The sequence below is a fragment of the Periophthalmus magnuspinnatus genome, chromosome 20 (genome assembly GCF_009829125.3).
Source record: "Periophthalmus magnuspinnatus isolate fPerMag1 chromosome 20, fPerMag1.2.pri, whole genome shotgun sequence".
NCBI lineage: Eukaryota > Metazoa > Chordata > Actinopteri > Gobiiformes > Gobiidae > Periophthalmus > Periophthalmus magnuspinnatus.
Window position 1 is genome coordinate 17,548,024 of NC_047145.1, and position 27,637 is coordinate 17,575,660.

A 27,637-nucleotide genomic window follows, 5' to 3' on the forward strand; every position below is an offset into this window, starting at 1 on the left:
GGTTTACTCTGTCTCTGTGCTAACAAAACCCCGAATATCCACCTTTGTTCCTCCATATAGAAGACATTTTTCTGATTTAATACATGCCCACAATGCTAACTTTCTATCTTACTACGACAGCATGTACTTTCTATTCATAAACCCATTCACTCACTCCATCGCAGACTCTTTCCTGTTATCTTAGCCTTTCTATTGACCTAACAGCTCAATAGGGAGGATCAAATCATCGCAGGGGCATTGCAGAAGGCTGTTGATGTTTTTCACTTCCACTTTTGTGCAGTATATATCCACTTCACAGCACTATAAATATACAGTATGTGACTCATAGGATATCATTTCTGCAATCAGCATCAGATATGAGAGTATTATTAACATCTTTCACAAAATTGACTCATCGCTCAGTGTCGCCATGGTGCTACAGGATCGTCATTTATGAAGTTTTTATAAAGTTCCCAAGCAAACTAATTTAAGCTTCAAGGTACTGTACTTTCCTTATTTGAATTTTATACTTCTTCAACTTACTGTCTTAAGGTTAGTCAAAACTTACCAAGTATTCAGCGAGATGTTAACAGATTTTTATTCGGACTGTGTAAATGAGGATCAGAAAGCATAAAGGTGAACTAAGTGAACTAAACAGGATTTAAACCAGCACTAAAGAAACCTATTATTCCCATGACTAAACTTAGCCAGGTGTAATCCAGGTTTAAAATAGAACTGAAATAACAGCAGAACCATGTCAAAGCAAAAACTAAACTTGGTCTAAACCAGGACAACACTAAGATTTAAACTCTACGAGACCGAGGAGTACCCTAAATTCCAGATACTCAAAATGATGTTGACACACCATAAATTCCTCAGTGCCCCTGTTTAGGAACCTCTGCTCTAATGTATTCCTTTGAATGGAGGAAGCTGTGTGTTTAACTTGTCCTGTTGGTTTTGTGTTGTCAGATCTTCCGGAGGTGCTGGCTTGTGTTCAAGAAGGCATCGAGCAAAGGACCGCGGCGGTTAGAGAAGTACCCAGATGAGAAGGCGGCCTACTTCAGGAGCTTTCATAAGGTAACTGCACCTGACTGAAAGAATGAGGATTTATGGATTTATAATGTTATAGATCATTCTAGTAATGTGCTGTTCTACCATGACAGATATACAGTAAGTCGGTTTACTAGAAAATAAATAACTGCATTTTATGGCAGAGGTTCTAGCACCTGCTAATTATTGGCGTATCCTACAGAATGTATGCAAACCTATCAATCCCCATGCCCCAGAAAAGTTACAGAGTGCACCTTTTAACATGTTTTTCCATTGTGGTTCAAATCATGAAGTGGTATTTGCTACACTAAAACATTTTTCTTAATTCAGTCAGTATTTTTGTATCTACATCAGCACTGTCACTTAGTATTAAGTAATACAACCATTAGACCATTTTTCACATCCCACCAAAACATTTGGACCATGCTGTCAAGTTTCTACAAATGAGAAAAATCTATGGCTAACCAAGTATGTGGGCTGTATTTGGTTGCAATCCAAAGACATTAGAAAATGAAAAACTTTCTTCTAAATAGAATATTCTTGAGCCTAATGAGATCGTATCACAGTGCTCCTGTGTGCCCACCAAAACAGCTCTCCCACTCAGACCACCCACTCAAAAGATCAATTGATGTCAGATGTCCAAACAACTGTCTGTTTAGCACTCCAAATATGAGCCAATAGCTCACAGTGGCATAGGTCCGGGCCAAAGGCAAACAGTTTGAAAAGTGTAGTACTTGAAACTTTTAAAATTCTGATGGTATTTGAGTTAATACACCCTCTACTCAAGAACTCAAGTCAAGGAAATAGAATTCAAATATAGTCTACAGTTATAACAGCAATAAGGCATACACATGTCTAACAAAAGCTTTGTCTGTCTTTATATCAGAGCTGCTGTCTGTTCTTCTCCCATGATAGAGTTAAAAGTCCATTAAGACACATTTGGTAACTTTATCTAGTCCTCAGAGACCCTTTTTCCTTTCCTTTAGGAGGCAATAATCCTGCATATGATATCTCTCTCCACCTCCGAACGCTTTGAAATTCTCCAATTATGGCTCATTACAGCGAGAGGAGCTGGTGTTAAAGGAGTAGAGGCGACCTAACAGCAGATAACAAGGAGGATTCTTACACTGAGCGCTGACTTAGTGCTCTGTAATAAAGTGACTACAAGTTACACACATGAAAGCTGCCATTCTCAAAAGCAGCGTTTCCACATAGGGCTGTGCAATACATAGAAAATTTGACGTTTTCTCATTTCCTGAAAATGGAACATGTATACCACAAGAAACAAAGGTTATTGCAAAACATGTTATGCTGTTCCATCTGCAGATTTCATTTTTGCCAACATATTCCACAAATCAAAACATCAAAATGGTAAAAAATAAGATTATTTTCTGATTTTTATGCTTTCTTGTAGAGTGAGCACCACAAATCAACCATTTACTAAGTTTTTTATATACCAGATGCCCTGTCAGACACTACCTGGAGTTGGCATTGGTGTAGTGAAGTGTCATGCTCAAGGACAGAATAACATAACAGTCAAGTTATATTATTCTGTCAACTGTACTCCAACCCATAGTACTTCCTATATTAAAGTTAAATTAAGTCAAATTGTTGAAATAATCCACCAATATTTACAGTGCCGATATTACACTATTTTCTGCTCTATGTTATCATGTTGTTTCCTCATCACAAACATACATGGAGTTGTGTTTTATTTCATTGAGACACGCACAAACCCTGCATATTTAGGCCGTGCTTTTCACTTAAACGGAAGACGCTCTGTTCCACGTTATGATGTCATGTGGTGATACAGAAAGTACTCAACAGTGTTTTTAAACTCCACACGCCTTCACTAGAATAATTTGGCTTATTTCAGCCCTGGAATTACAAGTCTCTACTTAACAAAAGGTAAAAGGTAGCTGTTAACATGAAAACTACCTCTTCATGACATCACAAGGTGGAATTTTGAGCTTTGGAGATGTAGACAGACTATTGATGAAAGGCTATTCAAACAAGTGTGAATGAAAGAAAACACAACTCAAAGTATGTTTTTGAGGAGGTAACAGCATTAAAACATGGTTAAAGCTCACAGGAGTCAATTTTGTGTAATATAGGACCTTTAAAAGTATATTCAAGTTATTTATTAAGATGCCATACAGTATTTTTTTAATTTAACTTTTACAATTAACTGCATTTCTCTATTTCCCTGTTTGCTTGTCCTACCATAACATGTGAGCGTCTCTGTATCTTGAATCCACTGGTTAGCTGGTACAGTAACAGCTGCGTGTTTGCCGTGAAACGTCCCCCTGGTTACTACATCATACTGTCACATGGGGCGTCCTGTGCGGTGGCTTGATCCTCGGGGGCACCTTGTACACCCGTTCTGTGGAGAGTGAGCGATGAGCGCGCACATGCACCACTGCACCTGATAATGCATCGCCCCAAAGATCAAGAAAAGGTCCCAACTAAGGGCTACATTCAACGCCGCACTGCTTTTCAGCCTGCACCGGTTGCTGATTTGGCTCCTATTTTTAGATTCAGCTCATCACGTTTCTTCCATTTCTGTTATTTTCTATGTTTGGATGTCGTTGTCTGAGAAGCACTCGTCCACGCACGCCCTGAATATTTTTAGCCCTCTGAAAAGTTGTTTTTCTGTGCACTACATTGCCTTCTTGCTGACAGTTAAAGTGGAGTGGAGCTATAGTCTAATATATGTGCATATAGAGGGTGTAAATAAGCCACGCAGCAAAGAGAAGTAACCCTTTTATATGAGATTATCTGACGCAGAAAACAGATTAAAGAGAACGCGATGAGGAATCTGGCTCGTTATAAATGACTCACTTTGCATGGGTTCTAGCCTCAGGCGCCAGAGGAAGGTTGAGCCACACATGCAGCGCTACAAGGAAGAACTAAACTAGACGCTACAAAGCCTCATGTCGGTGAAATGTGTGATGTTTTGGCCCAAGGACAAATGTAAACTTAAATCACTCCCTCTTTGAAAATGTAACGTCTCCTCCTTCTGTCCTTCTGTCTGTTTTCGGGATTGCACTTTACCGAACGGAGCAATGTTCATTTAAACACATATTTAAATTATTTTTTTATTTAATTTTTGTCTTTGTCTGCATTTTTTTGTTGTCAAGATGAGTCAGTGTTGTAGAGTAAATTGAAGTAGAGACATGATGCTGGAGTTCTAACGCATAAGAAGTTTATTTACAGGACACGTGACCTGGAGACATGAACCCTCAAGACATTATGATAATGTTGTCCATTCCATTCTTGTCCAGTCTAGCCAGGCTACGCTTTCATTGTCTGATGACGTAGGCCAAGATAACAAGGACTGAGCTGGCAGTGTGGCACTGGCACAATAGATTTTTTTTATTTTTAGAAGACAAAATGTTATGCAAATGTATGTTGTATTGTAAACATTCTATTTAACTTAATTTAATCATACTGCACTGCAGCATAGACCTTCTCCCACACGTTCTCAACGTTAGACTTAGTATGAAGCTCTTAAAATCAATATTATTGTATGTGTATACTTTATTTATGTATTTTTTAATTCCATCTCTAAACACTAGCTGGAGTGGAGTGATCTGCAAGTATAAGTATAATTGATTACATGTCATGCTATCAGAGAGAGGAATGGCTGCCCCACATGTTGTATATGTTTATGAGGTCTGCTCCTTTAACCTCTCACACTGGAGCTGTGCTGTGCAGGCAGCGTGCCCGGTTAATTCATTTCCAACAGTCTGGCAGTGGTCCCGCGGTTAGCACACAATAGACTACAATAATGTAATGGGCCTTATCTCCCGGGTGGAGTGAACACACAGAAGACTGTTGAACAAAATGGCCTGTAAATCTGGGTTATATTCAATTAAATGTAATCTTTTCTTTTTTCCATTGCCGATCAATCTGCTGCATAAGTGATTGAGATGGTTTTGATTGCTCTGCTCCTGATCGACTAAAGGAGCCGTCTCAAGGAGAGCCACTTGTTAAGTGCATGCACAGCGTATAATCATCAGCCCCCATTGTCCACAGAATGCTTTTAAAATAAATATGGAGGCATTACAGGCTAAATAAGGCTAACGCTTACGCACTCGGCAGCCAGGTGTGTGAAAGACAACTGAATAATAGGTAGAGGCAACCGTATGCATGACAGGTAATAGGAACATTTGTAATAAAAGGATGCTGAGTTTGAGGATGATCTGCATAAGCCCGACAATTTGAATTTGACTCGTACAAGGGAACAGCTTCATCTGCACATAGAGTGACTGTGTTCAAACATTATCTGTGAGATTGAGTGTGACTGTGATGTAGAGTGCAGATAATGTAGGGGGATGTTAATGGGGATTTCAAGTAAAAGGTTTCAAGCAACAAGTATGACATAAAGGAAGTAATGAATTTTAATTATTTTCAACAAGTCATAATAGGGGTGGGCGTCCTTGACAAAAAAGCTGCTTGGTGACTGATTAATATGCACTCCCCTAATTTAAGTAAATGCATTAAAGTAAATAAATAAATGTTGTGGTTAAACATAAACGGACCGTAAACATAACTTAGTTGAGTGTCAGATCCACTGATCCAGAGGTTGGTGGTTTGAATCCCGCTCTCGACATAAACATTATTAGTAGTGAGGTCAGATCCACCGACTCACAGGTTGGCGATGCGATTCCAGCTCCCACAGATGAATGCTGTTATTGTGTTCTTGGGCAAGACACTTAACCCACCTCATGTCTGCGTATCCTGGCGTAAGTGTGTGTGAATGGGTGAGTGGTTTCTGGATGTAAATCGCTTTAAGTGCCTCAAAGGTGGAAAAGCGCTATATAAAAATGCCATAATTCTGTGGTTTTACATGACCATTTTTAAATTTCAATCCACTTGTTAGAGCCATTTCTACTTGATACTTTTTATGCTCATTTCACCCTAATTCCTAATGATATATAAAGTGTAATATAAGTAGTGTAGTGATATAAACTGCAATGGTAACAGATATTACACATAAGAAGAGCCTGCATTTGTAACTAGATAGCACACAGTTTCCACACATACTGCCTACATTCTCCTACACAAGTCATATTTAAATTCATCCAGCCTGTCTTTGCTTACACTTGTATACCCAGTGCAGTTCACCCAGCGCTGATCTCTGCTCTCTGACTCTAATGCTGCTGTCTCTGCCTTCACAGATCACCGAGCTCCACAACATCAAAAACATCACCCGCATGCCCCGAGAGACAAAGAAGCACGCTGTCGCCATTATATTCTGTGACGACACCTCCAAGACTTTCGCTTGTGACTCAGGTAACTATATGCTTTTTAGACAGAAATGTTTGCTGTGTACCTCTTATTCGATATGCAGGAGTTACGAAGCGGGGAGCGGAGGGGGGTATCTGAAAAGTTTGGTAAGTATTTTGTAAGAAGTGAAAGGTCAGAGCACAGAAGACAAGCAGAAAACTTAGAAGGACTGGAGTTTAGCCAAGTTGTGCTCATTTGCCGCTGTGTTAAGAAGTAGGAGGCGCTGTTCCTGAATATCGATTTCTAAACTGCAGGTATGAAAAACAATATTGGGTATTATTTGCAGTGTGTTTCAGCCCAATTATGCTGTGTAACACAATAGATTGCTTCTAATGTGTGAAATGGGAGACCAATAGTGTACCCAGCAAGAGGGAGTATTTTCTTATACAGGTGCAGTACCATAAATAGCAATATGGAGCTTCTTGAATATAGATTTTTTTGCCAACAGTACCATATGGATACACTGACCTCCCAGAGTCCTTTATATCCTGCAACCCCATCATTTTCACCAGTCATTCACAGCTCCTCTAGTGGGAATTCACACTTAGCTCCTATACAACCATATATACACAGCTCTTTATAACATGTGCACGATGGAGCGATTTGAAAGCACATCTCATAAGCCATCATGAGAAAGCCTCGCTGCTGCAGAGGCAAGTAGTGAAGTTGTTTTTCAAAGCTGGAATTCGATTTGGATTTGGGTTAGGTAACAAGAAACCTTATCTGCATCAGATACAAATTTGGCAAGCTTCCACTAGAGAAAGTAAAGCTTAAATGGCAAAGACAAACCTCCCTGAACTATTTAAGAGGAATTAAAAACAGACTCCAGGAAAATAAGCAATAGTGTTGTGTCACTGTGCACCTGCACATCTACTGACCACAGAAAAAGCCAGCGCAACGTTAAAATGTGATGTTGCATCTATCTTCTCTCTATATATCTATCCATCTATCTATTTATCTTCTATCTGTCTGTCTATCTTCTATTCATTATCTGTCTATCTGTCTATCTTCTATTTACTATCTGTCTGTCTGTCTGTCTGTCTGTCTGTCTCTCTATCTATCTATCTATCTATCTATCTATCTATCTATCTATCTATCTATCTATCTAGCTGTCTGTCTTCTATCTATCTGTCTATCTTCTATCTGTCTATCTTCTATCTGTCTATCTGTCTATCTATCTATCTGTCTGTCTATCTATCTATCTATCTATCTATCTGTCTGTCTGTCTGTCTATCTTCTATTTATTATCTATCTATCTGTCTGTCTGTCTGTCTTCTATTTATTATCTGTCTATCTCTCTATCTCTGTCTATCCATCCATCTATCTGTCTATCTTCTATTTATTATCTATCTATCTATCTATCTATCTATCTATCTATCTGTCTATCTGTCTGTCTGTCTGTCTGTCTGTCTGTCTGTCTGTCTGTCTGTCTGTCTGTCTGTCTGTCTGTCTGTCTGTCTGTCTGTCTGTCTGTCTGTCTGTCTGTCTGTCTGTCTGTCTGTCTGTCTGTCTGTCTGTCTGTCTGTCTGTCTGTCTGTCTGTCTGTCTGTCTGTCTGTCTGTCTGTCTGTCTGTCTGTCTGTCTGTCTGTCTGTCTGTCTGTCTGTCTGTCTGTCTGTCTGTCTGTCTGTCTGTCTGTCTGTCTGTCTGTCTGTCTGTCTGTCTGTCTGTCTGTCTGTCTGTCTGTCTGTCTGTCTGTCTGTCTGTCTGTCTGTCTGTCTGTCTGTCTGTCTGTCTGTCTGTCTGTCTGTCTGTCTGTCTGTCTGTCTGTCTGTCTGTCTGTCTGTCTGTCTGTCTGTCTGTCTGTCTGTCTGTCTGTCTGTCTGTCTGTCTGTCTGTCTGTCTGTCTGTCTATCTATCTGTCTATCTTCTCTCTCTCTCTGTTTATCTATCCATCCATCCGTCTATCATCTATATCTTATATCCATCTGTCTATCTTGTATCTATCTATCTATCTGTCTATCTATCTATGTATGTATCTATCGATCGATCATCTATCTATATTTTCTCTATCATCTACCTAGCTATCTGTCTACCTTCTATCAGTCTATCTATGTGTTTATCTACCTTTTTTCTTACTTTTTTCTTTGTCTTCTCTCTATCGTCTGTACGATTTCTATTTTGCTTTAGTTTCCTAAATTTCCCATGAAGCTGAAACGTTTCCAGATCTTGACAGTTGGGCATCATATTTTCTTTATTATTAGTATATTGTTGTGCCCACATATGATGAGCAGATGCTATGACTCAATGTGAGCGTATCAAAGAGCGCATCGACTGAATGTGAACCAATAAAAATGTGTCAGGAATCCTATTTTGGTGTTGTGTAACCACGGCGACCAACCTCAAGCCCGTCTCCTGTTCAATTGTCACATTTTCTGTCACTCCAACTCCCCATTCCTCGCATCCTGCTCCATGGTCCACCTACGCACTCCAAAACAACCTCCTCCCACCGTATCTCCTCTGCCTATACCCGATGCCACGTGTTTGTTTATATAGCGGATTCTGCACTCGCTGGCCTTAAAGGTGTGGGAGTTTAGAGCCACTTAAAGGCTAAAGTAACTCTGAATAAGTCGAGCTGAATCCTGGGAGCCCTGCAGTGCTAGCTTAAAGTGCAGAGAGGGTTCTATAGCCTCTAAGTCTGTACACGCACATCCTCAATATTTCCTTGTGTTGTGTGCAATTGCTTCAGGCTTCAACAGACCTTTCCCTCACCCCTCAAAGTTGTAAGCAGTGCTCCCATTGGACGGCAGAGTTGATCTGACAAACAAGCTGTCTATTATGAAAAGTGAAAATCCATCCCTGCAAATCAAAACTGGGAGTATGATGACAGTTCCTTAATATAAAGAGAATTGCGTCTGTCTTCTCGATGTCGTATACATGACTAGCTATAGCGCCATAGCGGGTTATTCCACAGAGTTTGGTGTGAACAAGCTTGCCGGAGATAAACAACTCTGGCGCTCGCCTCATTTCATACTTCAGTAAGTTTTAGCAGGAGCTTACAGAAGACAACTGAAAATATGATTCATTGTAAACACTGAGTGAACAAAAACAACACAACTTTCAGACTACAACAACAACTACAAACTTAAATTGGTCAATATACTGTGTGTCCCATTTAGTTCATGGACAGAATTGTACATTGTGTTAAATGGTGGCGAGTGGTCAGTTGGGTCCACTACGGTTACAAATGAGGTTTTCTTTCCGTTTCAGAATCTGTAACGTTGTTATTTGAGAAAACAGAGTTCATTAAGCTCATAATACTAAATATTAAACAAAAAATGATCTTGAATAGCTAGAAATACACTATTACAAATAAGACATGCTTTTTAGACTTACAAGTGGAGTGTGTAACTTTTCTGTTGGGAGAACCTGCCACTTTTTTGTCTCCATGGAGATGTCATTGCTGTTACTGCAATAAATAAATGTGTTAGTGTGAGCGGCCTCTCTGCAGATCTGACCTGTAACTTGGTGTAATGGCATCAGTGCTTGTTTCCATGGTGACGGATAAGTTTAATGCCATCCTGTGGGAAATTCCTGACAAAGCAATCATCATGGAGACAAGCAGGTGGCGTACCCTCTACTAGAAAAGTTGCATAGTGTGTGTGTCTGCTGTATAGTTATAATGTATGACACCTGCGAATCATTATGTTATAATTTGCACATTTTAAATTATAATATTCATCTAAAATTACTTAATAAAAGAAACAAATCCGTTGACTTCCACATTAGAAAAAAGTGATGTCCAATGAGAGCTAACACAGCAAAGCCAAATCCTACACGTATCAGCGATTAAGAAAATAAAACTGAAGAACAAATTAAGTATAGAGCAGTGGACGTGCCAGTGGTGGTCAAAACGGGGGACTGATCGACAATATGGCATCTTGAAAATAAGTGATTAAAGATTGCTCGGACATGCAGGAATCACTCCAAAAACAATTTTAAGAGGGTAAATGAGAAGGAAAACACCTCTAACTAAAAGCTTTAAAAAGTCCATTTTGCATAATGGGTCTTCTTTTATGATTTGGAAATAGACATAGCGCTAAGTGCCAAATTGACATATTAAGTGTTCTAGATCAGTGCTTCTTTAAACCCCAGCACTTGTGAATGTTCTGTGGTCGTCTTTTACCACCATTCTTAGGGAGATAGTAGCGTTTAAGTCTTTAACCTTTCTGTGTACTCTAATATCCATGACGTCTGTATATTACTACAATATCATGTTTGACTGTATTGGTTTTGTTTGGTTTACCGGGAAAAGCACAGACCACCTAGCGTCCCGTGGTCTGTGGTACTAACCTTGCCGCCGCTTGTATCTGCAGTAAATCGATAACATTGATTCCCTCCCTGCAGTTACTGTTAGCTCATGTCCAGCGCATGGGGCTTTTTATTGTGACACATTATGGGCAGCTCATACTCCACATTAGCCTGGTTTAAAGGCTTGTAAAACGTTGACAGCGCATTTAAAACGTGTGAATATGTTTGTGTTGGTCAGAGCTGGACGCTGAGGAGTGGTGCAAGCTTCTGTGTGTGGAGTGCCTGGGAAGCCGCCTGAACGACATCAGCCTGGGAGAGCCGGACCTGTTAGCAGCAGGGGTACAGAGGGAGCAGAGCGGTGAGTGCACAATTAGGCCCGCTAATGCTAGCACACACACACACGGGTTGGGTTTCCATGCTTCTCGGGGACATCACATTGACTTACTTTTTTTTCCTGGTTTCTACTGGCTTAAACTAAACCATAACATTGACATATTTTAACATGTTAAAGGTGTAGTATGTAACTTTCCTATTGGAGGGTCTGTCACTTGCTTGTTTCCATGGAGATGTTATTGCTTTTCTTGGAATATCTTCATGGAGACAAGAGCGTGATGCCACAAGACCAAGTTACAGGTCAGATCTGCTGAAAGGTGACCCCACTCACAGAAAGAATGATTGCTTTTCAAGGCAATAAAAACACGTGTAATTGAATAAATGCAAGACAGTTAAGTTTAATGCCATAGCGTGGAACATTCTAGGCAAAAAAATAATATTTTCAGGGAGACGCGCAGGTGACAGACTCTCTAAAAACGTTACATTGTGCATTTTAACTTTAATGCATGTTGTTGATGGAATAATAAAGGATTTACGTTATGGGGAGCTGTTTTTTGAGTGTGTATACAGATATTAGTCCACACAATGTGACAAAAACCCGCCCACTGCTACTCGGGGTCAATCTCTTTCAGCTCTCTTGCCACCAAACAGTTAGCACTCCATGTGTTACTAGCACCAAGCCCTCCGAGGGGTAGCCACCAGAAAGAACACATGCTGTCCAATTACACTGTGGAAATATGGAGCATTTTTGTCAATAACTGCTGTGAAGGCCTATTGTACACGCCGGGCTGTGTGTGTGTCACAGGTCACAGTCTGGCCAGCCCCTGTCCCAGTTGCTAATGAGAAGTGCTGTGCATCACTTGCTCCCCTCATAATGAAGCTTGTCATGGAGATGGATGAGATTATAGCTCCAAAAGCCCTGTGAAATAAATGTGCTTTGTCGCATATTCCACTCACAGGAAATGGAAAGGGAGAGAAAAAAAAGAGAAAACGAGGGCAGACAGACAACAGGAGGTTATATCAGTAAAGAGAGCAGTGTAATTTGTGAAGCCGCCGAGGAAATCGAAAAATCAACAGGCCGCAAAAAGTGGTTACAATTGTAAAGGGCGAGTCATTGAAAAGAACAGCTATTTCATTTTTCTCCACTGGTTAAGTCAACTCAGATTAGAAAACAAACTCAGATTTCTTTCTCATTTTATCAGCAGGGAAAACTTTTGTGCCCCTTCAAATTCAGTGTTTGTCTAAAACGTTCTACTGTCTAAAAAGTTCAACCTTAAATTGCCAGCACAGGCCGATCTTTTGTTTTGTCCAACCTGGTACACACTCAGCTTTATTTTTACATTTGAGTGTGAAGAGATAACTGCACAAAACATGACTACACAGGCCTCTTTTAGGTTTGAGGTATAAAAGGGCTGTGGGTGAGTTTGTAGTAAATTTAAATAAAAGAATTTGAAGAAAATAATCTAAAATATCGGCAGATCTATATTATATTTGAATGCGTTTAGTTAATACAATCTATGGAGAAAATCAATGTCTCCATGATCAACTTTTGCATCAGTTGATTGATAGAAAAATGTTGATTATCATTTTTAACATTTTGATATCATAATGTTACTGTCTTTGTGAAACACTTGGCAAAATACATCCTATAACAGTCTGTTTAGTCCAGTCACAGTTATTCTGTTTGTTGCAGCCCTAACAAAGTATCATTAGTTACACAGATATTTAGTTCAACTTGTTTTTTGACTCTGAAGGGCCACCATAACTCTCTGTAATGAATAAGTAACACTGCTAATGTAATCCCATGAAATTCACCCTTATAGAATAACAGATATAGACTGGTACTAGTTATGTACTGATTTGAATTATTATTTTGAATTAGTAGCTCGTCTGAACAGCAGGCAGCGATAAGTAGATCAAGATGAGTTAATTTGAGCCTTCTTAAAATACACCCACAAGAGCATTGCTAATTATGACCAGGCTACAGGCACAATTTCAATCTTTCAGTCAGACCCGCTGTGAGGTAGGAGCTAAATACACTTCCACAGGCACCACTTTATTTGGATTCATTAAACATAATTAGTTTGAAATCATTGTGCATTGCTCAGTATGTGCCTCTCGTCTGCTTTCCATCTGCCTGTCTCAGTTACTTGAACAGTACAAGTAGTACAAGTACTGTACTTAAGAATTTTTAGGTATCTGCACTTTACTTAAGTGACCTTTACAATGGATACTTTTTACTTTGACTTCGCTACATTTGAGAGCAGATATTTGTACTTTCCACTTCACTCCATTTTTGAACTGGACTGAAAAGTGAAAAGTACTTTTCATATGACTTGAGGGATTATTTTTACCATTTTCGGTAACATCCTGACCAAAGTTTTTGAGTTCAAGCTTCAAGTTTGAGAAGACAAAAATAAATACACAAAATTCAATAGAAAAATTAAGCAACTGATTTGTATTGTTACTGTTGACCTAAATATGTATAATTTTCTAATTCATACATTTAACACTTTAACAAATGAACAACACTTGCGTGAAATACTTTTACTTTTTACTCTTAAAGTACATTTTTAAACAGATACTTAAATACTTTTACTTAAGTAGATTTTTTCATGTGATACCTTTAGTTGAGTAACTTTTTACCTCTGTATCTGTCCTTTTACTTAAATAACTAAATTGAGTACCTCATCCAACACTGATTCCAACTGTCTGTTTGGCTTTAGTTTATTTTGCAGCAGAGGCAAAATTTAATCCAGAAATCTACTGAGTTACATTGTTCAAGTTCGCTTTAATGAATTGGCAGTACAACAGTTAAGAGATAACATTTTGTACTGACTTAGTTTTCAGACAACTTAGAGAAAGCTTTAGCTCGGAAGTTGACGGTTTAAAAGATATGCCCCCAATGTGATGAGCACAGCAACTCTGAAATCTGTTTCCCCCTCAATCCTGACAAAGGCGTCTGCAAAAAAGCGCTTCTCTGCCTTAAACCGTGTGCTCTATTTACCACTGAATGTAAATGAGAAGAAGTGTTGTTTTTAAATGAACCCATCCCTTCTTTACCGCCATTGCCAAGACGTGACAAGCAAAGCAAATCCGCAGTTCCCTGTTTTGGCATTTTGTTCTGCTGTTATCCGAGTTTTTAACAAGCTGCTGTTGTGACTCTTTCCAGAACGCTTCAATGTTTACCTAATGCCGACTCCGAATCTGGATATCTATGGAGAGTGCACCATGCAGATCACCCATGAGAACATTTACCTGTGGGACATTCACAACCCACGGCTAAAGCTCGTCATGTGGCCGCTCAGCTCACTACGGCGATACGGACGGGACTCCACCTGGTTCACCTTTGAGTCGGGAAGGTTCGTGTCCGAAATATCTCGTTATACTGACTTGGTATTAATGATATTTTTAAAGGGGCTCACCGTTTGTCAGTTAGACTAAATACATGTACCAAAAAGTAGATATTCTGAATACAGATTTTTTTAGTAACTGTATTGTGGTAGTTACTTTTTCATTTTCTGATATTCAAAAACATTTACTTTTCTAAATTAAAAGAAATACATCAAGCAATTTTAGCTTTTACCTGCGGGTATTAGTAAGAAAAATAGAAAACACTGCTCTTTTTGTGAGTGCATATGTCTCTAATTAGACAAAAATACATGCATAACAAACACTTCAACAAAAATCAAGTTGTTTGTAATTATATGTCATGATTTTACACTATAATATAATGCAACTCGGTGTAAAAAGTATTCTAAGTATTCAGAATACAGTAGTAGGATTATTCTGAGTATTCATGCATTTTGACAGTATTCTTCCACTTTAGACATATCCATGATTGAGGCCTTATAAAGTTTGTGGCAGATGAATACAGTCATTGTTGTTGTTGTTGTGGGTAGTGAAACAGGTTCTACATCTGCCATCTACTGGTACAAAATAAAATAAATTTACAGATGGTATCGTTAAGTCAGACTGTGTTAGAGCAGGCCAAGTCAGGTTTACTTGAACGATTTATGTACAGTAAGTTGAGCTTTTACTTAGTCATGGCTTATTGAGGTCAGACTTTAAGAAGTTAGGCTCATCTAAACACGCAGAAGTCTAGTTTTCTTAACATCACATAAGTCATATTTTGGTGATTCTGGTATAATGTAAATTGGAGATAACTTATCAAAGGCTGTGTCTCTCCTCTATTTCTCCATGCATGTCCCAGGATGTGTGACACCGGAGAGGGGCTGTTCACATTCCAGACGCGGGAAGGGGAGATGATCTACCAGAGGGTCCACTCTGCCACACTGGCCATCGCCCAGCAGCACGAGCGCATGATGGAGGAGCTGGAGAAGAGCTCCCAGGTACACAGCACACTTATGTCTGTGCTGCTCCGACAACTGCAGCTCACAGCTAACCTCTGTAGGGGCGGCAGAACAAACAAACACTGGAGTGAGGGCCGACAAAACCGTGGTATAGGAAGTAATTAGTTAACTGGCAATGTTTGGTCCTCCTTAAAAAGTGGTTATAAACTTGTACTTAAGGCTGCAAGAATAACTAAAACTGGAATTTGAAAGGTGACAGTTAGCTTGGCCGCAATTAATGTGCTAATATCCTTTACAAAGAACTAAATATCCCATCTCCATGAGTTCTGGTTGTCGATAAAACTAGATGTAAAACCTACTGAAACATGTCTTGAAATGTATCTGATTCTTGTATTAATTTAGCAGTTTATATTTCAATCTGCTTTCAAATTATTATTATTATTATTATTTTAATTTATTGTATTTATTTATCTTTATTTACACATGGAGAGCTCCATGAGAGTGCTCAGAGTCTCTTTTCATGGGTGCCCAGTTCAAAAACAGAAAAATATAAAATAATAAGTACATAAGTCAATTTAAAACACTAAAAACAGGAGCAGGTCTGAGTATAAATGTTCGTCACCAGTTTATTAAAGTGCATTTGTGGCACCAATGTATCCAGTTTTTCATGTCCTTGAAATGTGTTACATTTTTGGAAAGCAAAAATAGCTAAAAGCTTTTTTTTTTTTACCATTTCAGTTCTAATGTGGCCAGTTTTTAGATGCAAACAGTGTTCAACAAGCAAGTGGGATATTCAGGCAGTCTGTCAAGTAGTCCCTTATAAATACATTTTATACAGTGTCGTTCTCTTCTGATAGATAGTGATGGTCAGCCTACTTTTTCATAGAGTGGACAGTGATGTAGTTTAAATTCATCCCCTGTTATGAAACAAAGGGCTGAGTGAAAGAGTGTCTAAAGGTTTCAGTGATACTACATGCTCTGTGAACTAAATTGTAATGTAAATACAATTTGCAAACATTAATCACACATCTAATCTAAAAACTCTTCATTAAACTCACCATTTATTAAATCAGACATGTTTGACATTTCTAGCAGTTACTAATGCCAGCAGAAGATATTAAAATAAAACAAGTTAATAATTATTACAACTGACGTCAGCTATTCCCAATTCATAATAATATCCAAGAGCAGTGCGCTAAGCTCGTTCCAAGTTTCCATTTTCTTTTATTAAAAAAAGGAGTGAACACTAAAATGTGATTCATGAATTCCTTTCTTTTAAACCTGGATATATTTCTACATTGATTATTCATTAAGGATGATTACTGCAGATTACACATTTGAGTTATGGGCTTCCTTAAAGCACCAAAACAGTAATTGGTTTTGAATAGTGTGTTTTCTCATTAAAGACAGGCAGTGTTATTCTCAGTATATTTTTAGAAACTAATCTTTGTGGTAATACATCATCTTTTTTTCACACACGAGACCTTGACTGTTCACACGTTCAGAAACACACTTCCCCCAGGCCTCTCTACTCAACTCTCTCCTTAGTAATTTTGCCTTGCCCACCTCACATCTTTTATATCTGGCTTGTTTCCTTTGTTTCTTGCTCTCTTGGTCTGGGGGGCGTGGCATGGCACTGACAGAAGCTCTCAGAATTATTAGGAACTATGTAACGATACAGAGAAGTAAAGTAAACAGCATCTTCATAACTAAAAAGGCAGATTAAATCGTCCAGTCACTCAGAAAAGTCCAGTTTATCATCCTTTCTGCTGTGATCCTTATAAATCCTTATAATCCTAATAAAATAATTAGTTGAGTAATATAAAATGTGGTCGATTAGGATTGTGTTAATTCTTGCACATGGACCACATCAAAATTGGCACTAAACTGGGACTAAATCTGGATCAGACAGCCAGGGTGAAAAACACAAAAGTAAAAGAATCACATGAAAAAATAAGTAAAAATATTAAAGTACAGTTTCAGTTGAGTTCAAAAATGTAAAGGAGTATAAAGTACAGAAGGTACTTTACTACTTTGTTACTTTCCACCACTGCTAAACGACTACAGCTCTACTAAGAACGTTATAAACAACATAGTCGTTCATTTATACAGCACAATAGTTATAAAACGACCACACAGCGACCTGAACCAATACTCAGTTTCAACAGTTGGTCTACTAACACCTCCCTACCTCTTTTCATTGATATTCCTCGTCTGTGAAGTTGCCTCCCTCCTCTGCTTCCTCCTATCATTTATATTATTTATTTATGAGGTCCCGCCTTGTGTTTGATGAGCCCTGTCCATACGGCTCTGCTCCTGGACTTCTTCATTTTGGCATCTATCCAAGTGCATTATTTACCTTCAGCCCCACATATCACATCACACCTATGTAAAACGGATCATTCATGTTTAAAAAAGTAATAGCATGTTAATATCACAGGCTTTTACCATCTCAGCGTTTAGTTTAGTTGTGTTCCGTATTAATCCATGTGAAATCGCACAGCAGATTGGAAACATAAGGTCCTAAGATTAGTATAGTCACTGGTACTAAAAAAAGAGATTTTGTCAATGACTCATAATGACAATGTGGTGCATTTCTTTTCTTATTTTACTTTATCCCTTTATCTTTATTTGTCTTACTTCCTTCCCTTCTCTCCATTCTACCTTCCATAACAAACAGTTCTAAGTGCGTTGTTCATTGGTATCATTGACGTGACTCTGCCCCACCTACTTTTGCTGTAAATGTACTAAACCATGCTTTTTTTTGTGCTGGCACTTTATATTCATTTCAGTGGAGAGTTTGGTAAAAGTTTTGACACTAAAAAATGATGTAAAGTAGGTTGATTTGTGTAAAATGTTCAATGTTTATGCGCAACTACAAGTCAACACTGCATTGATTCTCTGAGAGGCTATAAAACAGCTTTATAGTCTGCGTAGAACTTATTTGCTGTCAAAATCGGCAGCCCAATGCAAAATAATACAACCTGAATGACGACGGCGGCGCCCACGGAAACTTCCGGATTAAGGTGGATAGAGCTGTGAATGAGTGACTCACACTGGCTGTGTTCACACTAAAAAATCTGGTAAAAGTCCGATTTAAAGCGCACACGAAACTGCCGCCAATGTGATAGACTTCTCATTTCTTTTCATCTTTCCTTCCTTGCTTGTACTTTCTTTATATCCATGTTTCTGTCTTGCTTCCCTTCCCTCCATCCTTCCTTCCATAACATAAGATAAGTGTGATGTTCATTAGTATGTAGAGTGTATATAGTTTTGAATGAATGACTCATAATTACAATATGATGCGACTTTTGTCTTTTCTTATTTCTTTTCATCCCTCCTTTCATTTCATTTGACTTTGATTCTAAGCATATTGTTAACTGGTTATGTCGTTCAAACACAAATAACACCAAACCCAGACCTAAATAGACTAGACTAGGACTAGAACTGGACCAAACCAAGTCAACATCAGAATCAAACTGGGCTCAAATCATGACCAAACAGATACGAGACTCACCATGACAACGTGGCACATGTCTTTCCATATTTCCCTTTGCTCTTCCCTTCTTCCTCCTACCTCCCTTTTTCTTCCTTCCCTCCATTTTTAAGCTCCTACCATAAGCGTGTTGCACAGATATTACATAGAGCTGTGAATGAATGACTCACAATGACTATGTGTTAGACTGAGCTTCCCTTCTGTGTCTGTTTTAGATCCACTCCAGAGAGATACTCACCAAGTCCATCTCTCTACCTCGCAGCGCGTACTGGCAGCACATCACGCGCCAAAACAGCGTGGGAGACCTCTACAGTTACCAAGGTACATGCATGCTCACTCTAATTATCATATAAGACCCGTTCAGTTCAGTCGGTAATGAAGCCCAGAGGAGAGCCAAACACAAATATGCACAAGGAAGAAACAGGCTGTAATCAGAAGTGAAGCAGCCAGGCATTTCAGCAGTCTTATTTGGTGGGATTTTAAGAAGGTGGTTCTACATAGCTACATTATATAATTTACCATGGCAACACCGAGCCAGAAGCCTTATGTAACACTGTGTAACAACAAGGAATTATGCAAAACAGTGTGTAACAATATGTATTCATGTAAAAAGCAGTAACTCCTAACCTTAACTACAATGTAATGCACTGGGTAAGAACTGTAGAGTATCATAGCAACCAAAGAGCCAATCTGGATCTGGAGCGGGTGCTTAGCAACGCTGTCAATCAAACCTGTTGTTAACACTAGCTGGTGCGACCTCGAGGAAAGAAGACGCCTGATTTGTCTGCTTATTAATGTTCTTATCTTGATTGAATGCGGACACAATATTGTTAAGACCAAAATGACAAGCCTGACAGGAGCAGTTACGGAGAGAGAGGTAACAGTTTTTCAATAGAAGGTGAATTGGAGAAGATGGAGTCGAAAGCACGCTCATGCTCACTTCCTATCTAGAATGCAGCTAGCGGGTTAGCTATGTCCATTTATATATACACAGTTTATGGTAAGAACTTGTGACAGCACGAATATCATGTAATGTGGCCTTCACGATGAAATAAAGTGTGGCCAGCTTGTGTATATTATGATCTAAACTTAATAAAAGACATAAAAACAAAAAAGACAAAACAAATTAGTAACATTTTTGAATAATAAACCACTAGTAAACAAATATGTAATTAATCAAATGAAGCCAGGTGGACGGTGACAGAAGCCTGACTAATTGAGAGAGTTGTTGTGTCACGGAGAGCATCTGCTATAAAACCTCCTCCAAATCAACACATCATTACCAAAAAAAGAGGAATAAAGCAAGGGATTTAAAAGTGCAATATGGTGGGATGTCTGCCACCTGCTCATCCCCATGGAGATAACTGCAATGCAATGTTTGTCAGTATGGCTTTAAACTTTTTACGTCCTTGCAGACCAGGAGGTGACGCCACCAGGTCTGATGGTCTGCTCTGCTCTTAGTAAAGCCCGACACACACTACGGGATTTTTCAGTATTTTTATTTTTATTCTTATTTTTAATGCACCAAAGGCTGGCGATAGAAAGTAGAGTCACTATCATTAATCTGACGCAGCTTCACCTTGATCCATGCTGTGTAGATGTAAACAGACACAATCTTTTTCATCTTTTTACTTTTAAAGAACACTTCAAACTGGATAGTAACTCTGTTTTGTGGACTGGGTGTCATTATTAGCGGAGGACAAATAATAATAGATAATATAGATGAGAACGCTGCAGTTTCATTTAAAAACTTTACAAAAGGTGAGGAACAAAGTCGCCTAATTATTTTCACTATTTCCATGAGTTCGTCTCTTGTTCCTCTGTGTCTGTTGCTCTGTTTGCTCCTGACACTCTGTTTTATTGGCTGGTGCAGTAGTGGTGATGTTTTGTGATTAAAAGTATAACAGAGCAGCTTAGAGTCGCACTGACATCACACACACGAGGAAAGCAATGGATTCAAAATCGCACAAAGATCCAGATTCCTTGAAGTCGGGGAGAAGCACATTATGCAAATTATCCTGTAGAATGTGGCGGGCTTTACAACGCATGTTTTACTTTAGCAATAAAATACTTTAGATTTAACGCTACACTGTGGAACATTCCTGGCAAAGCAATAGCATCTCCATCGAGACCAGCTGGCGACGTACTCCTGCTCGAAAAGTTAGTGCACCTTCAGTGAGTACTTTCATTAGATGCTACATTAACACTGGGGATGATTGCTCTCCCTTTGCCTATAACTCATTATTTAAACATACACAGCGGCGTTTCTAAATTAACAACAACTTTTGAGCATGAGTGACTTCCACGTAGAGACCCCCAATGCAGCCCACAGGTCATTATTTATAAAGCCAGTGTCTGTAAACTCCTCTAAACTTCCTGCTCCTCGTCTTCCTCTTCTAACTCCTCTCCTCATCCATCACGCTGGCACCTCGCCCTCCCCTCCGACTCCCATTGTGTGTCCGTCCCATTTGAAACAAGCCCACTCTTACATTTCCCCCTTTTCCCATGAATAAATTGAATGCTTCAGTGTGCTGGAGGACACGGGAAAGGGCTGTGAGACAAGGTGATCCCGGGGACTGACAGGAGAGCTGGGACCACCGTGCAGTGTCAGGGGAGCGCACACAGGAGGCGCTAATGAGCAGCCCCAAAAACTGCTGCTGGATGTGAGAAATCTCCTAGGACTTTTTTGTGGGTTCTGCTACCACTGCGTTTGACAGAAGGGTTATGATTCTCGAAAACTTTAGGGAGGTCCACATTTGAGCAAGAAAAATTGGGACGTAACATCTCTTTATTTTTACTTTTAAATGCTAAAGCTACTATAACTAAAATATCACTATCCGCAAACTGATTTTTAAAGTTTTTTTAATGTAAGTTTTCCAGTGGGGGTCCATCACATAGATGCCAATTATTTGCTGGGAATGTTTCACAGTATGACTCAAACGCGCTGCACCTGATTTCAATTATTTTTGTCAAGATAAACGCTCTTTTCATTTTACATAGAATTTTCTCAGGTAATAACTAATGCAGAAGCTACGTGCTGCGTCTCCTTTTTTCATCCAATCAGGCACATTGTTACTAAGAATCATGGGAAAATTGCTGCCTGACACTATCACGGAGCGTTTTTTTCTGTGTCATGGTGCAAAATGACATCGACGGAAAGGACTAAGTGGGTAAGGCTAAAGAGTTCAAACTAAAACATGTTCCTGACTCATTTTAAAATCTTTTAAATGACCACTTATTAATTATTGACTTCACTTCTCCGCAGATCTAACCTGTAACCATGTGATGTCAGCTCGTTTTCTCTATCTAGGTGGATAAGTACTGTACCATACATTTCAAACGCAACAATATGAAGAAAAACAAATGTCAAATCCTCCACCAGAAAAGTTTCAAAGTTATATTGATTCGACTCTAAACTCCAACCCAATGCAATTATTTTGTATCCATTGAATTATCCTGTATATCTGTTATTATGTCTGAGGTATGAATGTGCTAAATCAGATCTTGAGCCCCGGTGTCTCGCTTGGCTGTATCACCGCACGCACCATGAATATCCAATCAGCTCGGTCGGTTTGTCGAGTCATGCTCCGGCAGCGCTCACTTACCCCATGGGTCCACAACGCGCTTCCTGTCCCGCTGAGGGGCACCCGTGTATCTGTGTTTGTGTAACTCTGGCATTGAGCGCTGCTTCAGATCATCTCCTGTTTGTCTGGATGGAACTCGCAAACATCCCAAGTGCCTCATTGGACAAAATGCAGCAATTTAAGATTAAAAACAGCGAGAAGTGTTTTGGGAGAGGTTTGCGGAGCGCTGAGTCCAAAAAATTTGCCAAAAAATAAGTGAAAGTTTTATTTAAACAGCATGATAAGTTTTCAAAATGAGGCTTTTTTGGTCAGTATTAGTATATTTTTTGTATTTTTGCTTGTATATTATTTAAATATTATAGTGGATTTTTATATTTGAAACCTATATTTGAATCGCTGTATAAACTTTTTAAACAATTTTGCATTGCAGGATAGGATTTCAGTACAGAAGGTGCAGTACATAATGTCCACCACCTTCTTGTCTCCATGGTGATGATTTGCCAGGATTGTTCCCCAGTATGGCATTAAACTCATCTCCAAGAAAGGCGTTAACATCCCTAGTTCATGTTCTTACTGTATAAATGCAATAAAATAAATAAATAATGCTATACTGTAGAACATTCCAGACAAGGCGATAACATCTCCATGGACATAAACTGGCCTCCACTAGAGAAGTTACATTGTGCTTCTTGAAGTTGTTATCGATCCAGTACTAAATAAGTCTTATACTTTCCTTTTTACAATGTGTACTGCACCTGTTTAAGTCTAGAAACAAGCCGACGATTACATTTGGGTTTCAGAGTTCAAACCTTGGAAATTTCTTCTCTTTCTTCTTTCTCTTTATTTACCACCACTATAGCGTTAGCGTTAGCCATTCAAATCTAGCTAGTGGTTGTAGTTTTTTCAGGAAGGAGTGAAACGAGATGGATTCAACAAAAAGGAAACAAAAAAAGCAAAGGATCTTACACTTTTCTTCAGATATTTGTTTTAGTTTTTGAATCTGAATGCACATTATTTAAAATTGAATTGTAACACTGGGCCACAGAGCTGACAGTGCCATCTCTTGCTTTTCAAAATGTTAATATCTTTGCGTCTGCGATGTCGGTGACGCTCTTGAATTTAGATGAAGGAGAAAGTTGGTTTGCTTGAACAATTAGAGCCACAAAAGTGTTGCGCTGAAAACATTTTGCTAAGATTTATGCAGACAAGTAAACAAATAAAAGTACAAAATAAGTAAAATATCGTCAATTAGCTTGTTTTTCTTAATCCATTCAGATGGCCTTGTCTCAACTTAATTTCATAAATACTAAATATTAACAAGAGACCTGCAAAATACTCACATTTTACTAATCAAAATTCGGAAAACAGACTTGTCTTAAGCCAGATGCTTCATTAGCACATTTATTTCTCTTGTTTTTCAGTTTTATTTTTGTAAATGTGCTCATATTTGTTCTACGAGCTTGTTCATTTTGAGTAACTGCCTCATTAAAGTTTATTCATTAATTCAATTATTTTTTAATAGGAACTAATTATTAGTTTTTGGGTTCAGAAGAATTCTTAAAAATTTAAAGGGACACTTTTACTAAAATACTATAAAAATTATTGACAAGTTTTTATGCTCCAGAAGTAAATGCAATAATACAAGTGCTTCTATTTCTTTTACTGTCTCTTTTCAAACCGCAAATCTCTTAATGTTTCTTTAATGGTTAAGTTGGCCAAAATGTCCCATGGTAACTTTGCCAAATAATCTGAGATCCCAGAACAGACCTGGCTTTCTTAAACTCTTCTTCTCTCCTTCTACTTAATGTTATAACCTTGCCTTTGTATTGCCTCTATATTTTAATCTTGGTTTATTTATAAGAGCATGATTTTGATGTCAGTGCATTGGGTTGTGTATAAATATAGCAGACTTCATTTTCCCCATAGCTGTCAGTCTTGTCAGGTCTCGCGCTTCGCTCCTATAAGAAAATACTGTTTACGAGTGAGGACATGATACCATCTCTCTTTCTCTCTCTGCGTGTCTTTCTTTATCTCTCTCTCTACCTCTCTATATATATATCTCCCCGTCTCTCTTTCTGTCTCTCTCTCTCTCTTCTTCTCTCTTTCTCTACCTTTCTCTCTCTCTCTCTGTCTCTCTCCCTTTATTTTTCTCTCTCCACGTCTTTTTCTTTCTCTCTGTGTCTCACCCTATCTTGTTCTCTCTCTCTACCTTTCTCTCTATGTCTTTCTTTCTGTCTCTCTCCCTCTCTTGGTCTCTCTCTCTCTACCTCTGTCTCTCTTTCTGTCTCTCTCCCTCTCTTGTTCTCTTTGTCTATTTCTCTCTCTTTCTTTACCTTTCTCTCTACCTCTTTTCCTCTCTCTTTCTGTGTCTCTCCCTCTCCTGTTCTCTCTCTCTCTGTCTCTCTTTCTGTCTCTCTCCCTCTCTTGTTCTCCATCTATCCATCTACCTTTCTCTCTCTTTGTCTACCTCTACCTCTTTTTCTCTCGTTTTTTTCTCTTTCTCTCTCCATCTCTCTACCTTTCTCTCTCTTTCTCTCCCTCTACCTATTTCTCTTTCTCTCTCTCACTTTCTCTTTCCTTCTCTTTCTGTCTCTCTCCGTCTTGTTCTCTCTGTCTCTATCTCTCTACCTTTGTCTTTCTTTCTCTACCTCTGCCTCTTTCTCTCGCTCTTTCCCTCTCTTTCTGTCTCTCTTCCTGTCTTGTTCTCTTTCTATCGCTCTATCTCTTTCTGTCTCTCTCTTTCCCTCTCTCCCTGTCTCTCTCTGCCTAAATTGGCCTTGCTTGGAGAGAGGGAGGGATTGTCTTGGCAAACACATAAAAAGGTTTTGCCCGGTTGCGCATCAGTTGTTTTAGTTTAATCTATTAGCTGCCAACAGGGAGGACAGAGGAAGTGCCCGCCTTTTTTTTAGCGTTTTATAGATTTCAAAATGTCTGTGTGTTGTCTTTATCCAGGACCCTGAGATGAGTCACCCGTTATGCTCCCGCCTCGCTCCCGCCTCGCTCCCGCCTCGCTCCCGCCTCGCTCCTGTCTCGCTCCTGTCTCCTGTCCTGCTCCCTTCTCGCTCCCGTCTCGCTCCCGCCTTCCTCCCGTCTCGCTCCTGTCTCACTCCTGTCCCCTGTCTCGCTCCTGTCTTGCACCCATCTCGTTCCCGTCTCGCGCCTGTCTCCTGTCTCCCGTCTACTGTCTCCTGTCTCCCTCCCGTCTCCTGTCTCGCTCCCATCTCCCTCCCACCTCCTGTCTCGCTCCCGTCTTCCTCCCGTCTCCTGTCTCACTCCCGTCTCCTGTCTCGCTTTTGTCTCCCTCCTGTCTCGCTCCCGCACTTGTCCCGCCTGTGGTCTTACTCACAGCTGAAGCGGCTTTGTCCCTGCTCTCGTCTCCATGTTTGACATTGATTATCGCTTGATTCAGGATAATCTTTTTGTGCGGTCCCATGATCCCGGCGCAGCCGTGTCACTGTCCTCAGAACCATCCGTCAATAGGATCATCTGGACACGTGGTGTTCTTCTCTGCGGTGTCTTGCCTTTGCTCAAATCCAAGTGAAACTAATCAGATTCTCACAGCCTCTGTAGAACACGCTCTTTGTATTACATCCTATCCCCTCCCTCTGTCTCGCTGTCTCTCTTTCTGTCTTTCTCTTTTCTTTTATTGTCTATTTATTTCAGCAATATATCGCAGTTCAAAATGTGTTATCGTGACAGGTTTTAATAACATCTTTGTGGCGTCTTACCTTTGCTCCAGTTGAAGTTAAGCTAATCAGATTCTCAAAGCCTCTGTAGAACATGTTTTTTTGTGTAATAGTCTATCCTAAAATACAACCTTTTACCTTTTTTAAATGCTAGTTCAACATAAAACTACTATATGCAGTCAAGAGAATGGACTGTTCTCTGTGTCTCTGTCTCTCTGTGTCTCTCTCTCTACCTCTTTTATCGTTTATTGTCTATTTATTTCAGCAATATATCTTCAAAATGTGTTATTGTGACAGGCCTGTATACACTTCCTTCCGCCGTAATACTTTTCTTTCCCAATGAACAGCGCAAAGCAACAGTGAAACAAAGTAGATTGATTCAAATTTGCAACGTTCTGAATACTTTATAATGCATTTCTCATCATTGGAAGTATTCATTGCGAGCGCTTACGCAAAACTTAAACACAGATTGTAGCTCTAATGTTGAATATTGAATTGTTTATTGTCCTTGTGCGCAGATTAGCCATAACTGCGTCCTTTATAATGTCCCCAGCAGCTCAAATAAATGTTTACTGAAGGACCACTTGTGCTGAAGGAGCAGGAGCCTGAATCAATATGACCCTGGAATAAGACTGCTCCCTGGAAACAAATTCACATTTTAATTTGTTAATCAACATTAAAATGAGCCCGAGAAGGCCGATGCATTTGAAAACCATGCCGCGTACCGACCGTGGTACAGTGGTAGTTAAAGTTGATTACAGCTTTGTTTCTGGCTTTTATTTTTGCACCTTCTGAAATATTGATCAGGGCCCACTTCCTCCTTGTTCAGTGCGTGATCAGCAGCATCTATAGCGAGTCTATCTCCTACCCGCCCCGAACAGCATCCTCATTTATTATTAACATGTTCACAGTTGCAAAGCCCTCCGCCCACAAGGATCCTTTACTCCCCGTAGGTGCGCTCCGAACACTGCGAGACGCCAAAAATGTCTAATTAGTTCAGACTAAGGTGGAGATGCAAAGTTGAAGTTGGGTCAGAAGTTACATTTTTGGGATTTTTCGCTTGTATTAACTGTGTTTTCTAATGGTAACTCGACTGATTTGCAAGAAAATGCCATAGGTTCACTTTTTACACTTATAATTTGATATCATTAGTGTTATTATGGAATTGTTGTAGTATAAATATGGGATGGTGAAGAATAGTTTGTCTAAATATGTGGCCAAAAGGTTAAAAATAATATGAAGTGTAGGTGATGGTGTTAAAATCAAGTATGAAATTGTGAAATGTATAGCAGTAAGTAATTTAAAGATAAAGAAATAAATAAAAAATTAATGAATAAAAAAAGTAAATAATAATAATAATAATAATAATAATAATAATAATAATAATAATTATAATAATAATAAAAATAAAATAAAATAATAATAACAATGATAATAATACAAATAAAAAATAATTAAATAACAATGATAATAATAATAATAATGATGATAATGATAATAAAAATAAAATAATAATAACAATGATAATAATGCCGCCTTAGTCTTTTAGTGCTTTTCCAAATGCTCAAAGTCGCTTTACAATTTTGTGCATTATCCATTCACTCCACAATCAGCACCATGAGCCCCTCCCACCACCACCGCCATTCCCACACAC

The 27,637-nt window shown here is 39.1% G+C and overlaps 1 protein-coding gene across 1 annotated transcript in view; it reads left to right on the top strand.

Moving 5' to 3' along the window:
• Positions 1-27,637, top strand: part of dok6 (docking protein 6) — a 56,651-nt gene that overhangs the window by 24,935 nt on the left and 4,079 nt on the right. The window contains exons 2-7 of the mRNA XM_033985865.2: positions 949-1,056; positions 6,213-6,327; positions 10,810-10,929; positions 14,077-14,266; positions 15,118-15,256; positions 18,929-19,034. Of these exons, the coding sequence (XP_033841756.1) occupies positions 949-1,056; positions 6,213-6,327; positions 10,810-10,929; positions 14,077-14,266; positions 15,118-15,256; positions 18,929-19,034 (778 nt within the window). The remainder of the gene's footprint in view (positions 1-948; positions 1,057-6,212; positions 6,328-10,809; positions 10,930-14,076; positions 14,267-15,117; positions 15,257-18,928; positions 19,035-27,637) is intronic.